This window comes from Lissotriton helveticus, chromosome 3_1, assembly GCF_964261635.1.
Source record: "Lissotriton helveticus chromosome 3_1, aLisHel1.1, whole genome shotgun sequence".
NCBI classification, from domain to species: Eukaryota; Metazoa; Chordata; class Amphibia; order Caudata; family Salamandridae; genus Lissotriton; species Lissotriton helveticus.
Window position 1 is genome coordinate 747964033 of NC_136061.1, and position 18461 is coordinate 747982493.

General features: G+C 44.4%; 1 protein-coding gene across 2 annotated transcripts in view; it reads left to right on the forward strand.

The window, feature by feature from the left end:
- Positions 1-18461, forward strand: part of GALNT18 (polypeptide N-acetylgalactosaminyltransferase 18) — a 1871693-nt gene that overhangs the window by 817134 nt on the left and 1036098 nt on the right. For both annotated transcript variants that reach the window (XM_078680939.1, XM_078680940.1), the window contains exon 3: positions 14756-14922. In XM_078680939.1, the coding sequence (XP_078537065.1) occupies positions 14756-14922 (167 nt within the window). The remainder of the gene's footprint in view (positions 1-14755; positions 14923-18461) is intronic.

Here is an 18461-nt window from a genome sequence, read left to right on the forward strand (position 1 = left end):
TGACCTTTACTGGCGCATATCAAACATAACTAAATGCATTGATGAAGCACAAACGAGTGCTCTCACTAGAGTGGCTCTGGGCCGGAAGCCAAATGAATGTGATGTCCGGCTCATCCTTCCTCCCGCTTAAAAGAAATACATAATCCGCCCGTTCCGATTACAGGTCGGTCAGGGGACTCCCAGCGTTGTTTTTATTTTGTTAAGTGACATCTCCATTCAAATAACCTAAATATAACACAGTACAATTGTCAATGATAGCCATAGTTTGTTCATGAGGACAACTCATACAAAGGTTACAGAAAATATTTTTTAAAGTCTGGAAATGCTGAAAATAATATCGCTTAAGTCAATAATATTTTACTTCGATAAACCAGAAAGTGTGATGAACAGAGAGAGCACAAATTCAATTTTTCTTGGTGACAATATGTTCCTTCCCTCTGGACATTTATAATAGTTTGATATGGATTTGGAGGCAATGTGAATAATAATGTGCTATTGAACGTCCTGGTGGTAAATGCATATTTCTTGTTCAAAAACATTATTTTTCGCTAACTCTGCACCTACAGTTATGATTCAGAATGTTCTTCTATAAGTGGAAAACAGGTACACAGGTGTAAACTGGTGGCTACCGAAAAGCAATGCAAACGTTGGCCTTCATATATATATATATTTTTGCTACTTGAAGAAAATAGTGATTTCTAGGAACACACTTCTTCAATACTGGAGGTGTTTACTCCGCAGAGGGAAAATGTCAGGAACTCACTGATCAATTGCCACAATGTAAAATGCTTGTCAATGTTCCCCAACTTTTGCTGGTAGGGTGACCCAGAAGCCCCCGACTCCTCTTACAAATCTTGATATGTGATATGAAAATAAAACCATTCTGGGGAAAATTCTGAATTGGCAGATTCCATTTATGAAGCTAAATGCCTGTTATTCGTGAGTCTGGGAATGCCTGTTTTACCAATTTGATTTGTCATTTAACTAGCTGCCTTTTGTAAAGCATTCAATATTACAAAAATAAATCTACCACGTTACTTGACTACAGGACTTTATTTGCAAATGAATGTGCTGGCGCCAAGAGTTTATCTTAGGACCCTGCCACCATCAATGACCTGTCTGAGTTTGTCAAATACCAAGGCAGAAAGGCCTTGATTCCACCTGGAGCATCTTACTTACACCAATCTACCCTTCCTGTCTCTTCATCTCACTTTTACTGATACTTTTTCATTCCCACTACCTCCCTTGTCAAGTATTTCCTCTCTTTATTTTTACTTCTTTGTCTCTTCTCCCTCTTGACCCTGGACAAATTCAGATGATAAATAGTAAGTCCCGGTTGCCAAAAATCAGGCCTGATGCTTTGCCTTGCAACCACCAGTACAGACTGAGAATTGCTTGGATAACTGAAAATAAACAAGATACTCAGCTTAGAAAGGAAATAGGAGAGCAGATATTGTAAATCTGTGACACTGTAAGGAAGGTGAACTTATAGAACTTAATGCCTGATTTAGAAATTGATGATGGGAGATCAACCACATTTGTGTTGGGATTTCCTTAGCTTGGGCAACTTATACAGTTGTGTATTTTGCCAGAGTCCATTCACATTGTCCATCTAGATCTAAATTTATGAATACCGGCCCAATTGGCACAGGAAGTAGATAGGAGAAAAGGAAGGAAGAAGATTTATTTCACCTTTCAAAACTAACTAAGACTAATGAGCAAGAAAAATAGGGATGTGAAAAGGAACAGTGGTAAAAAGGACAAAATAGAGTGGCTCTTGGCAGGAAGCCAAATGAATCTGATGTTCGGCTCATCCTTCCTCCTCCTTAAAAGAAATATATAATCCGCCCGTTCCGATTACAGGTCGGTCAGGGGACTCCCAGGGTTGTTTTTATTTTGTTTAGCTAATGTAGAAAGCTTCAGAGACAATAGTTTGTGGTTTTCGGCCACAGCACTTTTCTGCAAGACAAGTCTAATCAAAGGAGTGTCCTGTTTCCAAATTATTAGGTTTTCCTATAAGTGGCTCCTTTGCTTTCATAACTCTGCTGCATGAAAATATTAACACAGTTGTGGTAGAATCCTATTGGTTGGAACACAGGTGGGGTAATTGCAATTGCACTGCATGCCTTCCAATAGATGTTAGAAGACTTAGTGTAGACATTTGGTTGGAATTATAGTGATCATTTAGTGGACCTAGTCTATGATGCTCTTGATTTTTTTAACATGCTTCATTGTTTTCAGTAGCCTCTTTTTTATGTTGTTTCCTTCAGTTCCTTTAACTCCTTCACAAGCTAGTGATCAACAACATTGTTCTCTTCCTCACAGAAACGTGGCTTAACGAGGCCTCGGTACCAGAAATTTTGGAAGTACTCCCCCACGGTTATGGAATCAGTAGGATTGACAGGCCTACGGGGAGGGGTGGAGGGATTGCCATAATCTACAAGCACGAGATCCAGTGCACCCTTGAGACTGCTGACATTGCGGACAGTGAAGCTGGGTTCTTTTCGATCTCAGCATCTGACAATCATATCTTAAAGGGGTTCTTGGTGTACAGACCACCTGGACCAGGGGCGCGGTTTGCCTCGAGTCTGATCGATGGCTTAATTCAGCCAGCCCTCAGGTATGAGAGGCTTTTACTCCTGGGAGATTTGAATCTCCACTTTGACAAGGCCTCTAGTGCGGAGGCGCAAGAGATCCGTCAGGAATTAGCAGCACTACAAGTGACCTTGAAATCAGAACTGCCTACACACTGCCATGGCCATCAACTAGACCCGGATTTTGAAAATTGAGAGACGCTGATAATTGAACCCCCGACACCCGTGGATTGGTGAGATCATTGTTTGATCTCTTTTACGGTGGCTGTACCGGTAGTTAACACACAGGGCAAGGTGGGAATCAAGGAGAGACGCAGGAGGTGGGTAGGCTTCTCCACAGAGATGTTCAAGAAGGCCCTTGGCCAGGGTGGGCCTCCTGGTGGTCTTGAGATCGAGTCAGCTTGTGAGGCACTAGACAGACGCATTACGGAGGCACTTGATAGCACTGCACCCTGGTCGAGTAAAGGACCAAGGAGACAAGCAAAATCAGCCCCATGGTTCGGGGCTGAACTTCGGAAAGAGAAAGCGGCATGCAAGCGCCTTGAGAGATGCTGGAAGAGAGGTTTTTCAGCGACAGACAGGAGTGAATATAAAAATAGTCTTAAGGGATACCATGACCTAATTTGAAAGACCCGGGCGTCCTATTACAGTAGGAGGATAGAGGGAGCAGATAACTCGGTGAAGGAGTTGTTGTCTGTTTTTAAAGAAATATCTGACCTTTCCAGCACTGTTGCTCCGATGACAGGGTCCGAGGAATCCTGCAATCGGGTGGCAGAGTTCTTTGCTGACAAGGTGGAGAGGATCTACTCCTCCTTACCGGATGCGGCCAGAGAAGGTTGCATGGTAGAGGGGACTCCTATCAACTTAAAGGGAATGGAGTGTCTAACAACCTTCAGTGTCCCTTCTCGGGAAGCCTTATGCATAATAGCTGATAATATCAATTTGGGTTCCCCTAAAGATCCTGCATCACCTAAAGAATTGAGAGGCAGTGTGGAGATCCTAGAGCCTTACATCAGACACCTACTAGAGCTCTCTTTTAACTCAGGAAAGGTGCCGAAAACTTGGAAGGAGGCAGTGGTGCTCCCCTTGAAAAAAAAGCCTAACGTCAGCATGATGCAATTAGATAACCTGCGTCCTATCTCACTTCTACCTTACTTCGCTAAGATCACGGAGAAGGCTGTTAATAATCTGCTGACAGCCCACATAGAGGCTCATAAGCTGCTCCATCCCACCCAAACGGGCTTCCGTGCACTCCATTCGACAGAGTCAGCACTGCTCCTGTCTACAGAGACCTTACGAAAATTTGTGGACGAGGGTCAAATGGCGGCACTGATTCTGCTGGATTTAAGTGCCGCATTTGGCACTGTAGCTCACCACACGCTGCTGCAGTGTCTAAAAAGGGGAGGAGTGGTGGGTAAAGCGTGGGAAGGGCTGGAGTCCTTTCTGCAAGACCGCAGTTTTCAAGTGGCACAGGGACCCTACCGGTCCAAAAACATCAGCCTGAAACAGGGGGAGCCATAAGGGTCCAGTAGCACCTGTGGCGGAGATCACGGAATAATTTGGGGTGGAAGTCGGGTCCTACGCAGACGACACTCAACTGGTTGTGGCTTTGACACAACCAGAGGAGCAGGTTGCCAGCAATTTCAGTACTTGTCTGCAGGAACTGGCTGTTTGGATGGAGAACAATTGCCTCAAACTAAATGGAAATAAGACGGAGGTGCTGATTGTTGGGAAGGTTCCTTCGGTGTGGACCTCTGCTTGCTGGCCTCAAGTGCTGGGCCCTCTACCCTCACCTAGCGATCAAATTAGGAATCTGGGGGTATGGCTCGATACTAAGATCTCGTTTGAGCACCACACAAGATGGGTGGCAGGCACATGTTTTGGCACCCTGAGGGGTCTCAGGAAGACATTGGACCTACTGCCAACGACAGCCAGGAAAATCATGGTCCATGCCTTAATAACATCAAGGCTGGACTATGGGAATTTCCTCTATTTGGGAGCTAATGCCAAGTGTACTCTGAGGCTGCACCGTATACAGAATGCGGCTGCGCGCTTGGTCCTGATGCTGCCTAAGAGAGCCCCTTCGAAGAAGGCGCTGAAAACACTACACTGGCTTCCGATTAGGGAACGGGTGCTGTTTAAAGCCTTATGTGTTAGTCACCGAATCATAGAGGAGAAAGGGTCCATCTATCTCCATAGCCTGCTAACCCTATATACTCCTACCAGACAGTTGAAATCTAGCGGGACGGGGCAGGTCCAGGTGCCGAAATTTCGAAGAGCGAGGATGGGAGGGCTCTCCTTTTGCGTTCTGGCAGCTCAACAGTGGAACAGACTTCCTTTGAAACTCCGGCTGGAGACTTCAGAGCTGGCATTCCGCAAAGAGCTGAAAACTCACCTCTTTCCCAAAGAGTAGGCCGGGGCTAGGTAGCGGGTGGGTGGGATGAAATATGAGCTTGAGGTGCTCTGGTTAAAGCCGCACTGCAGCGTGGGGACACACTAGCCTAGTGTAACCAGGCGTTTTATGAATTAAGTTAGTATTATTATTATTATTATTATTATTATTATTATACTACTACTAACAACAGGAATTTGCTACAGGAAATCTGAAGCAACTAGCACCTTAAAAGCTATTTATTTTGCCAACCTACTACATAAGAGTTTCCTCTAACTTGTTCCCTCCCAGAGCTTGCCCATGTCCTCCTCTTTCCTGCATTCATCTATTGTTCTCTACTCCTTATTAATCAGGCTACACCATTCATGGGACAGTAGTTTGTAATGAATTAATGTTAGAAAACTAAAAAAGGTCCCTTAGATTTCCAGGTGGTCCATAGCCGCGCATGTGGTATCTTGGTACGACAACATCTCTAGTTAGATAATGATGATAACTTATGGACGGTGGCCAAGGTTAAGGTCCACTGTGATGGAGTATCCTTAACACCAAGATGATGGCCCGCCTGCCTGATTTAAATGTGGACCGACCACAGGTGTAACCATGGCAGAGACTACTCGGTCTCTGCCATGGTTACAGCCCTAAGATAGCCCGACTGAGTAAGAGCTGTCATAGGATGACCTCTATGTCGTCTCTCCTAATTTAGATGGGCAGACATGCAGGTCAGGTTTCACTGCCCACCGCCACCAGGAAAACCCTGGTGGTAAGGGACAGTGACAACTGTTAAATGCCTGCCTCACCATGTGACAAGGGGGGGCATTCTTAATAATTTGCAAAAAGAAAATCCTGCTTTGGGATTTTCTTTTCTTTTTCTCAAAGAACCAACATACAATAATCATATAATACTATCAATTCATTACATAAGTTGTAACTTCATCAGTTCATCAACACATTTTTTATCATGCAGTACAATTTCAGCTGCCCAATCAATGCTGCCACTAACTCATACATTGCTGGCATCCTGATACACATAATCTATAGGGAAATGTGTTTCTGCATTCATATCTTACATATAGCGGCTCTCTTTTGACACCACTCCCCCCATTTGTATTCATCTTGGCAATCCATACAGCAATCGAAACCTCTGCATCTCATTCTGTGTCGCTTACATCGCTATAAGTTGACCTTCAAATGGTACATCAAGAGCAATCTTGCTAATCACTGATAAAAAGTAGGGGCATCCGCATTAAACCAAGCCGTATCAATACATATGCGGGTGACAGCCCTAGCCACAAAAATAAATCACAGCCACTTTTTGTCTTGCATGCACTATTATCAATGCCAAATAACATTAACTGTGGTGTAACCGTAACCTGCATATTAAGGACTGAGCCCAAAAACTGACTAATGCCTTTCTTGTAGTCCACCAGCTTTCCACAGCTGTAAAGCATATGTATTAAATCTGTCACGTTGCAGCTGCACCAAGGGCAGCTATTGTCTGCCCTTTTTCCCCTACTCACAATGTCTTTAAATTTTGGGTCTTCAAGCCTGCTGACAGCAACACATTTTCCATGATTCCCTTAAACTAGACCTTTTGATACCCACTCTCCTCTCCCATCTATCCTCTTGCAGGTCCAAGTCATCAGTAATCAGGTTACGCAAAGCTCTGTAAATCTGCCTGATCTTACCCTCCCAGGATGGCCAGGAGCTCCAGTAACATTATGCATTTGGTCAATAGGCCCTCCTTGTCTATTTTCAACAAAAAATCCCTTATCCGAAGGTACTTAAAAAAGATATGCTTTGCCTGCCCATATCTAGCTTGTAGTTCCTCAAATGAATGCATCAGGCCCTGTCCGAATAGATCCCCTAGCTTCTCTACCTCTACTTTCCCCTACACAAGTCCACTTTATCATAAAATACCTCAGGAAATAATGGTGAATGCCAGAGGGGAGAATCATAATTATACCGCTTGATATTCAAGTTCTCCTGTACCTGTGCACAGATTCTATATGCAACCTTTAATACCTTACATTTTACTTTCCTAAAATTCTTCTTAGGATCGACATTCCTCAGGAAGCATCATTTACCTTCACCATCCTAGAGATATCTCGTAGATAGAGAGCTGTTCATTAGATCTTAAAGCCTTACTTTGTCTAACCGCAATTAAAATCCCCATATGCTGAAGGATTGATGTCCAATAATAATAAAAATATCTATAGGCAGTGCTCATCCTCCTCTGGACCAGGGGAGCTTGAGATATTTAAATGCTCTCCTCGCCCTTCTCTACTCCCAGATGAAGCTGCTACAAATCACTTCTAGTTCAACCAACATTTCTCAACTTCCAGTGGAACTGCCCTAATAAATTACAGAATCGCCTGTAATAACAGCATTTTGATGACACCCCTCTGTCCTATCAAAGTAATGCATACTGTTAATCCGCCTGAGATCCCTCTGACTTTTTATAATTATTGGGGAGAGATTAAGATCAACAGTCTCCTCTACTCTAGGTGTGATCATTACATCTAGATATGTCACACTTTCTACTATCTATCTATCGGCCATTTGTGTCTCATTATTAACTATTATTTGAGTCCTACTCTTTCTTGTTCAGGTGATATCCTCCTATTCTCCCAAAAATTGCTGTTTCTTTTTCTAACTCCTTTACAGCCATTCCAAGATCAGATGTTACTAATGCTACATAGTCAGCATATGCCAGAATCTTCATTTTAATTTGGTTTATCTCAACAGGATTGATTGAATCATTCTTCTCTAACATATTGATTGGAGGATCAATAAATAGCGTAAAAGGTAAGGGTAAGCATATGCAACCCTCTCTCCTCCCCCTTGTTATCCTAAACCCACCTAATACCCATCCACTGATTTGGAGTCTTGACATTGGATTAAGATGAAATACTTTTATCGCTGTTATTAAACCAGGTCTAATTCCATTTCTTTCTAAGCACCTCCCATAGAAAATCCCATGCCACCCGATCAAATGCCTTTTCGGCGTCAATCAGGATCATAGCCATGGGATACCATATAATCCCAGCTGCATCTATTAGGCTGATTGCCCTCCTGACATGATCCGTCATTCCCCTCTCTGGGATAAAACCATGCTGCCAAAGAGATACCATGTGGGCAATAACTTTGTCCAACCACACCGCAAGAACCGTAGAGTATATCTTTGCACCACTTTTTGTTAGAGATATAGGCCTATATGAGACCTGGGTCCAGTGGCAATGTTCACTTCATTTTAAACACCACTATATTTGTTGTTGTCCAGGAGTCAGGGGCGTATGCCTTCTCTAGGCCTTATTGGAAATATCCCTCTTTTGCCAGTATTGAATAGAAGGCCCTGAAAATTCTAATGGCTTTTGCCAGTGCTAAAAAACTAACTTAATTTCTACTGCAGTGATTGGGGCATCAAAGGCCTCCCTCTCCAGCTGGTTGAGTCCTTGCCCTTTTACTAAATCTAACTCTAAATACTGCTCCACGTCTACCTTGACAGCTGGCTCCTTTGCCATATACAGATCTTCATAAAATTCCTTGAACACATCTAAAACAGCGTCAGGGGTGCCAACCTACCACCCTTTCTTATCCTTTATTAAATGAATGTCACTAAGTACCTCTTTCTGTCACGTGCACAACACCAACAGCCTGCCTACGCTCTAATTATAATCATAACTCTCTGCCCTCCGAATTTGATATTTCTCTGCTGTCTTTGCTAGGCAAGCATTGTTAATGCTTACTTGACCACGGAAATCTTTTAAAGGGCCTCCTGAACCTCCACCTTACTGCTACTATTGCAAACAACCGGGCTTCCAATACACTCAAGTCCTTATTTAGTGCTCCCATCTTTTGAACCAAAGTCTCCTGAATATGTAAACCATAGCTGAGAGTATCTCCCCTCTATTTCTGCTTTCAGTGCATCCCATACTACCCTTAGTGATGCATTTCCTCTATTGGTCTCCACAAATTTGTCAGCAATTTATTCATGTGTTCTACATAATCCAAGTTAAATTGCAGCACCCTGTCAAATAACCTAGTCTGATTCTGCCATCTGGCTCCCTGCTACCTGGAACTCAATAACCAGGGGGTTATGATCTGAAAATATCATTGGGTGTGTCTCGATGCAAACATCTCTCATTAACCCTCTGATTAACCCTGGTGAGATCATAAAATAATCCAGCTGCACACATTTCTTATACCCTGATTCAGGTGCCCTGAGACTGCCCCAAACGTCCTTAAGTCCATGATCCCTGTTAAGCTACTGCAATGCCCTGAAAACCCTAGGCTTCTTCTCCTCATACTGTGCTGATGTTGGTGCCCCCAGGGTGCAGTTCCCATGTATATTCAAGTGCCCACACATAGTGAGTGGGGAAGGCCATGAGGCCAACTCAACTATCAGATGTTCCAGCACTGCCGGCTCATCCTGATTAGAGCCATAAATTGAACAAATAGTAAAACCTGAACCAGCCACCTTACATGCCAGCAATGCCCATCTCCCCAATTTGCCAGCAGGTTTGTGTTAACACCACATAACCCCTGTTGTGCTACAATTGCCACCCCCATTGTAGTGGTTGCCTGTGTAGTATTAACTAACAACACATAGCCCAGAGTTTCAAGTGGATACTTTCTAGTCCATTCAATATGTTTTCCATGTATGCACACACTGTCTAGACTTAGGCTTCTCAACCCTGTTGCTTCTTTAACCCTTTTAGACTAATTGTTCAGACCACAGACATTAACATTACATATACGTATTTTCCTTAGTTGTGCCATCGTGTGCATGATGCCGCCCCCCTTCCCACATTCATCCCGGTCCTTATTCCTTCACAATAGGCCTTTAGTTGGGTATACCCCATTAATTTGTATTCTTCTCCCTTAGTATGATTCCCTCCTTGCTTCCTTCCTTTTTCCAACTCTGCCCCCACCCTTAACCCTTTCCAACATCCCCCTTGCCTCCCTCTATCACTCCTTCTCCATGTTCTCCACTTCCCTCAGCCCACCCTCCTCCCACTTGAATCATACTGGTCTGTATGATGGTTTGTGTGCCCCAATCCTCCCAGGGCCATCAATTTCAAACCTGGTGTGTCTATTGAAAACCAGGAAAAGAGAGGAGGAATGAAAAAGGCTCTTTCTAAGTGAAAATGAAAAATACAATTAAAAACAGTCTCTAAAGAGACCCCTCCAGTGTTATAAATCCTTACTTATAGTCAATCACATTTGTGCTACGCTTTCCCCCGCATCATTACAAAGATCCATTCACATCACAACAGATATTCTCCAAATGTTCTTTAGCCTTAACCTCAGATGTGAACACTCGAACCCTGCCTTTGTGTTTAATCTTAAGCCTTGCTGGGTTAATCAAATAAGCCTACGACCCTTTATCTTGACATGGCTTCATTAACTCATGTAGCCTCCATTGTCTTTCCACAGTCACGTGGTAGAAGTCTGGTCTAACAAAAAAGAGTGACGTTCCACACTTTATTTAGAGTCTGGTCGTATCTTCTCATACACTGCTTTCCTTAAAAGAAAGATTCCAAAAAAGACTAGTATCACCCTGGGTTTTGTGCCATCAGTCACTGCTCCCTGGTCCATTCGTTTTAATGTTAGAAGATATTTGTGAGCCCTCGGAAGTTTGTGGTCCTAATTGGACCCTTCTAGTTCCAGGAAGGCTTTTCAAAACATGTCAGTTATGAAAGAGACTTTCCTTATGAAAATAAAACCAAAATAATTTTGCTGGATGTCTCTATCATGTTGACAGAGTCATGCACCAAACTTTAGAAAGCATTGGCAGGAACCACCCTGATGGCGATTCCTGCCAAAGCATGAGAAATGACAGCCAGCTTGGTGGGCATTTCTAAATTTGGCAAATGGAGTAGTCACTGCCTGGCAGATGTTAATTTCTCCTCCAGGCCAAGGGAGAATACTTTGCCCACCCTAAGTGTTGTGTTATTCAAATTGCTTAGAATAACCTAAGAAATTGGGTTATTAATTGAGAGGGTTGTACACCCCACTCAAATAATAAACACAATCCTTGTCAAGGTGAATCACAAACGTCCTTCACAATCCTTGTCAAGGTGAATCACAAAAGTCACTAAATTAACCTGTGCTTAACCCTCTGGTAGCTTCACACTAAGCAGCCAGGCTTACCTTAGAGGCAAAATGTAGAGTATTTATGCAGCACACAAACGGTAATAAAGTCAAAACACAACATAAGGAAAATCTGAAACCAATTTAGAAACATAGTGTACATTCTAATAAATGAAAAGACAACAAAACTAATAAAATAAAACCAGTAGAATTGGAGATATGCAATGTAAACATTTTAAGTAAAAGTAGTGCCAAAAAGCACAAAGTGCCTACGGTGGTTATCTGGTCGGGCCAGACCGGGACAACCTCACAAGTTCAGGTCGACCGCGATGGAGTGTAGGCCAGGTACAGGACCTAATAGGGCCAGCTGAAAGTTGTATCTAGTTGCATCTAGTTGTACCTGGGCTGAGACAAGAGGTCCTGTGTCTTGCTAAGTTGTGATGCATCGGTTCTGATGAGGCCCTCGATCAGGAGCTGTGAGGTGCTGCAATGCGAGGTCCTGCGTCAAATTGCATTGTGATGCCTTGCTTCTGATGACGTGCTACAATCTGAGGTGCTACGCCAAGCTACGTCATGCCTCGTTGGTACTGATGAAGCTGCTGATCCAGAGCTGTGAGATGGTACGATGCGAGGTCCTGCATTGCGTTGTGTCACACTGCATCGGTTTTGAGGGGACCCTTAGTTGGACAAGAAGGAGTACACGCTGATGCCAATTAAGGGGCCGGGACCTGGAGGGCACCTCTTGGGGATCAGTACTCACTCAAGCAGAAGCCAACAGCGGGGCACAGGAAGGTCCATTTGGGTCGAGTCTGCTGGGCAGATGCAGAACAGGTCTATAGAGCTTGTTTCCATGTAGTCCACACTGGAGGCCAGGGCTTGCCCGCGCAGGCACTCAGGTTATCCTGGAGGTCCAATCTTCCTTCCTCTTGGCAGCACGGCTGTCCTTCTAGCAGCAGGGTAGCAGTCCGTCTTCTGAGTCTTCCACAGGTCCAGAAGTGGTCTGATGAGGGGATCAGAAGATCCAATATTTATACCTGATGCCAGTGTTTGAAGGAGTGATATCCTATACTACCCCCACACCTACTTGTGGAAAGTGCTTCCCTTCCCCAGTCAAGGTTCCAAGAAGTCTTGACAAAAGACTAGCATCAGCTTTCTTTGTGTGTGCAAGATGCCAAGCCCTTGGAAATGTAAGTGGGGCTGGGTACAGCTCCACCCCTGACCATCCCAGCAGGATGGCCCATCCTACCCACACCTAGGCGCCTTTATGTCACTGTCTGTCACAATACCCAGTAGCAGAGGCATTCACAGTAATGTGACCCAGAATACTGGCAGACAGTACAAAGGGTTAGGACAAGAGAATGCCAACTTTCTAAAAGTGGCATTTTCAGATTTGCCACTTATCTGACTTTACCCTTAAAGAGGATTTTAAATTACAATTAATTTTCCTATCTGCTCCTAAACTTAAGTTATCACCAGTAGTGTCCAGCACAGATCAGGGGTGGAATTGAGAGTGGAGGGATGCAAAGATAAAAAAGAAAATAAAAACGTACGTCCTCATCATTCTCCCGCTCTCGCCCACGTCATCTCAGATACCCCGGGTTGGGACAGGAAGCAGCCTTGCTCCCTCCCCTAAGCCAATCACAACACTGCAATGCAGCGTTGTAATCGGTCTGAGTGCCATGGATCAGCACTCAGCCAGGGAATTGGGGCCTTGGCATGTTCTCCACAAAGGCTGTAATGCAGCCTGCATGGAGAACATGCGAAGTGCGCATGACTGTTTGACTGGCTCAAGAGGGTCAGCCAAACAGTCATTGCGCACTTGGAGTGGGCAAAACACTCCTCCCCTGCTCTGAGAGCAGAGCAGCTCCTCCCGCCCTGCAAATCTGCACAGTAGGAACAAATACATTGATAATAACCTCGAGTTATTATCATTTTATGTTTTCTTTCTCTCACTGCTTTGCAGTAGTAGGGCGATGCTTCTCCGCCCTAGTGGAGAAGCCACCACTGGCTATCACTTATTAAGTGTAATAAGATAATCCAATGTCATTATATGGGAGAGATCGGGCTTGCAGTTGTGAAATATGACTTTGGGAGCTTTTCCCTACCATGACATGTACAACTTAAGTGCATATGTCCCGCTCTCGCCCACGTCATCTCAGATACCCCGGGTTGGGACAGGAAGCAGCCTTGCTCCCTCCCCTAAGCCAATCACAACACTGCAATGCAGCGTTGTAATCGGTCTGAGTGCCATGGATCAGCACTCAGCCAGGGAATTGGGGCCTTGGCATGTTCTCCACAAAGGCTGTAATGCAGCCTGCATGGAGAACATGCGAAGTGCGCATGACTGTTTGACTGGCTCAAGAGGGTCAGCCAAACAGTCATTGCGCACTTGGAGTGGGCAAAACACTCCTCCCCTGCTCTGAGAGCAGAGCAGCTCCTCCCGCCCTGCAAATCTGCACAGTAGGAACAAATACATTGATAATAACCTCGAGTTATTATCATTTTATGTTTTCTTTCTCTCACTGCTTTGCAGTAGTTGGGCGATGCTTCTCCGCCCTAGTGGAGAAGCCACCACTGGCTATCACTTATTAAGTGTAATAAGATAATCCAATGTCATTATATGGGAGAGATCGGGCTTGCAGTTGTGAAATATGACTTTGGGAGCTTTTCCCTACCATGACATGTACAACTTAAGTGCATATGTCCTGCTTTTTAAATACATTGCCCCCCTGCCCCCATATGTATTTGGGGCACACCTTAGAGGGAAGTATATGTATTAAAAATGAAGGTTTAGGCCTGGCAAAAGGTTTAAATTTGCCAGGTGGAAAATGGCAGTTTAAGACTGAAGGTTACTTTAGCGGGTGGCACAATGAGTGCTGCAGGCCTACTAGTAGCCTTATATTTACAGGCTCTGGCTACATGTAGTATCCTTTACAAGGGACTTACAAGTAAATCTTTTAGGGGGAGAGCACAAGCATTTTAGCACAGGTTAGTAGTGATAGTCCTACAGCCAACAAAAAGGAAACCGGCATAACAGGAGGGGTGAAAGTAAAATGTTTCGGGCACCACAACCCAAGGCTGTCAGGTCTAACAGGCAACTTGACCTATTTGCCTATTGTGGCTTACAGTAGTACTATGCTATAAGTCACCATTACAGAATGGCCGTGTGTCAAACACCACCCGTGCTCTGCTGGGGCAGACAGGACTCATTTTCTTGAGGTTATACCGGTTGCACATGATCACACCTTCTAATTTCACTGACGTACTTTGCTTATACAGTGCTAGTAGAAACAAGGCAAAAACTGACCAGATTAAATTCAGGACTGCTCTACTCTGCCATGGGGTCTTATTTCCACTGACTATCGCCGGGAAAAGCGACATGGATGAATAGGGAATGGATTGAACGGCTCGGACTACCTTCCAGCAAATGGGCCAGTAATTTGTACCATCTGCCTCCCATCAATGCCCAGGTGATGAAATGTAACCAGTCACCAAAAGCTGGGTTGAAAAACTCACTGTAATCATGGGTAAATGACCACCTACAAATTACACAGTTGAGGTAAAGGTGATAAATTGAAATTATTCTAAGACTGTATCATGGTGGGAACGCTTCTTTAAATGTCCTTCATTCTGCAGACAACAAATAACATTTCACCCTTTTTTATTTTTTTTCTAGATGCAAAAACCTCACATATCCAGAAAATCTTCCTCAGGTCAGTGTTGTCTTCATATTCGTCAACGAAGCTCTCTCAGTGATTCTCCGATCTATTCATTCAGCCATTGACAGGACGCCTCCGCATCTGCTGAAGGAGATTATATTAGTGGATGACAACAGCAGTAATGGTGAGTCATTCTTGAAAGAGCCCAGTGCCCTTAACTCCAATGACACTGTACAATAATTGTTAAAAACATTGTTAAAGATTTGTTTTGTATGCTGCTGTACTCTTGATGCAATATGGGATTAATAGATTCAGTTTTAACCATGGCATGAAAGTGTTCCTGTGCCATTCTTATGATGGATCTTTACCTTAAAAGAGATTTATGCATGAATCTTTTGCAATGTTGTTATCCTTAACAGTGGACGTGGTCATGGTCACCATCTGCAAGAAATTATCAATATAGAGAACACATTTCAATTGCATGTAAAGCTATTTATCTGTATGGGTGGTTAAGCATTAAAGCAAAAAAACAACTGGCTTAGTGGCCAGGGTAAGCACTGGAGAGGTGGCGTCTGACTGTTTTCCTGTGGAGCGGGGCACCCGTCAGTGTTGCCCTCTCTGCCTCTGCTCTTCGTGTTGGTGATATAACCCCAGGTGGCCTGGGTGAGGGCTGACGAGATCCTGGAGGGCATCCGGTGGTCCGAGGGGGCCTGCGATAATATCTTGTTATATGTTGACGACGTCCTTCTGTTTCTCGCTAATCCTGACGTGTTGGGGCTTGGGGCGCTTGAAATTCAGACTACATTTGTATCATACTCTGTCCTTGTGCTGAACACTTGTCAGTCAACGGTCTACCCTATACCTCTGTGCCCGGCAGCCAGGCCATGGACGTCCGAGTTACAGGTCCTTCCCCATGGTTTTAGGTACCTCAGGGTTTATGTCACCACTGATAGGCCCGGTCCTATAATCAGAATTTGGCGCTGAAGTTGCCCCACCTCGGAAGAGACATTAAGTTTTGGTCTGCTCTGCCTTTATTCCTTTTGGGACACTCAGCCATCTTCAGGATGGTCTCCCTCCCATGCCTCCATTACCATTTGCTGATCCACCCGTTCCCGCTGTCATATGGCTTTTTTAAGAGTGTCAATATGTTGATTTGGTCTCTGCTCTGGAGTGGTGTAATGCCCCGTATAACCCTTTGGAACTGTTGCAGACCGGCCCTGGATAGGGGTATAGCTGCGCCAGATATGCTCATATACTACTGAGTGGAACACCTGATGGTAGTGAAGACTGGTGGTTCACAGGCTTTATTGATCCGCCTTATGCGATGGAGGAATGGAAACTGGGAGAGCGAGCCCTCGCTTATGAGCTATTTGGGGGGCTACCCGGCTCATCTTCCACCCGCTACTCGTGTGGTGTTTGAAATCTGTAACGCGGCCCTTAGGGGGGTGGGATGGGGAGACAGAGTTGTGTTAGAGATTCCATTATGGTGAGGTACCAGACTGCTGCAGGAGAAAGCCTTGCCCGGTTTTTCAACTTGGGTTACTATTTCGATCTCCATGAAGGGGTACGTGGGCAAGGTTGGGGCGTTTAAATCTTTCCAGGAACTTCAAGACAAATTTGACCTGCATCGTACCCAGTTCTTTCATTAGCTCCAGCTCTGGCATGCTGTCCTCCCCACAATACAAGCATTAAGCAATATTCCCAAGTTTTTCACGCTGGAGGCTAAAATCATGCTGACACACCTCCAGGAGCACAAGCTGTCAGAGCTCTATAAAATCTTACTGCGCAACATGTTGGACCCCTGGAAGGGGGTTGGACAGCTTGGGAGGGTGACCTGGATCAGCTAGATGATGATGATTTTCAGGGGGCAGTGGAGGCCCCCAGAGAAGCGGTGATAGCATCCCAGTTCTGAATGATTCAATCGAGGACAATCCATATGGTGTATTTCACCAGATCCAGACTTCACAGAATGAGTCTCATCCCGACTGGTGAATGCGTTTGATATGGCAAACCTTTGAGGGATTTTCTCCATATGTTCTGGCACTGCCCTGGACTGGTCCACTGCTGAGGAATGTGCTGAGGAAGCTCAAAGGGTGCTGGGATGACCTGTCCACCAGGATTCCAAATTTACACTTCTGCATATTACTTATGACCTGGGGGGCACATGATACCAAAGGGTACTCCTGTGCCCGGCTTAATTGTTGCCAAGAGAGACATTTGCTAGGACATTGAAGGATGCAGAGGTGCCTGCAGTGGAGGCCTGGGCAAAGGGCATGGATCACTGTATGGAGCTGGAGCGCCCGATCTTTCTTTCACGGGCAGAAAATAGAGGGATCCATCTGGTGCCGCATTAAGATGGGCCAGGGGAGCCGGGGGAACCCAGGGTGCATGGACTGCTGTATTTCTATCATATGGTCACGAGTGATGGGTTCAGGCACTGTTATTTTAATGTCTCTGGTTTTGATGACCTCTGTGTGGGAACAAATACATATATGTAACACTCTTTGTCTGGTGTAGTACAGTGGTATTGTATATGGATGTCATATTGAGCACACTATTTTTATTGATCTAAAAATCAATAAAATATTGGGGGAAAAAACTTCATTATGAATGTTTCATTCAGTGTACCTATCGTTCAAAGCACGGTATGATTATGAAAACGAAGCTGTTCCCGAACTAAAATCTTAACCTAGACATCTGCTTTATGAAGCTGTTGATTAGTTCAATATTATTGGACACCAAATAATGGTGAACTAAGTTCAAACTAAGAACAAGCTCCAGTAAAGTCAGAAGGTTTAGTTTTACCTAACAGACTGTTGGCTTTGCTAGTGCTTGTTTTGTTTGAATGACTTATAGTATAAGCTTACAAAACACATTCAATGATGGCCATGCATGCACAGGTTGCAATCTTTGAATGTTTTTTTACCCCATTTAAAGGTAGGTACTTCCAGGAGTGCCCATGCAGGGGCTGGGTTGCTCAGTAGCAGTGATTGGGGAGCTGCAAGACTCCACAAAAGTCAAAGATACCAAAGGAACATTTAACAAATAAGATTAAAAAGGGCACATTTGTCCAACAGTCCATGGCCTTGAAGAGGCCTTTGCTTTTTGAAGGTGTGCCCCTTTTGCTGAATCTCGACATCACTCACACTGAGAGGAGCTAGTGGTTGAAATCAGCTGAACCATTTCTGTGTGCTGCATGCTCTGGAGGGAAGAGGCAAAAAATAAATGAAACCGTAGTCCAGAGGATGAAGCTGGCTGAGTAAAATCTTCTATATGCCTATATGTACATGTATGTGCGTGCCTATTAAGAAGTTCTTTGTAAAAATAAAAATGTCAATCACTGTCAAAGCCAATTGGCCTGGAGTTGATTAGCAGCCTTTTGGCATTGTCAATGCTTGCTTTGTTTTGTCATAGTTTTTCCAAACCTTTATTACTGGGGAAACTAAATCCTGTCAATATAAAAAACGGTGGATTAAAGCAAAGTTATTCTTTGGTCTCAAAAAGCACACATTGCAATAGTAGTCCCTAACAATAAAGGAAAGTACTTTGTGTGTAGATGTGCTCCTTGTGAAAGGGCAGGATGCCTTCACTCATAGTGACGTTAACCAATGGCTGAAGTTGGCTCGACTATTGCTCCATGCTGTATGCTGTATTGAGCAGAAGAACAATGTGAATGACACAATAACAGGCCAATGGATGAAGTGGGCTGGCTGTAAGCTGCTA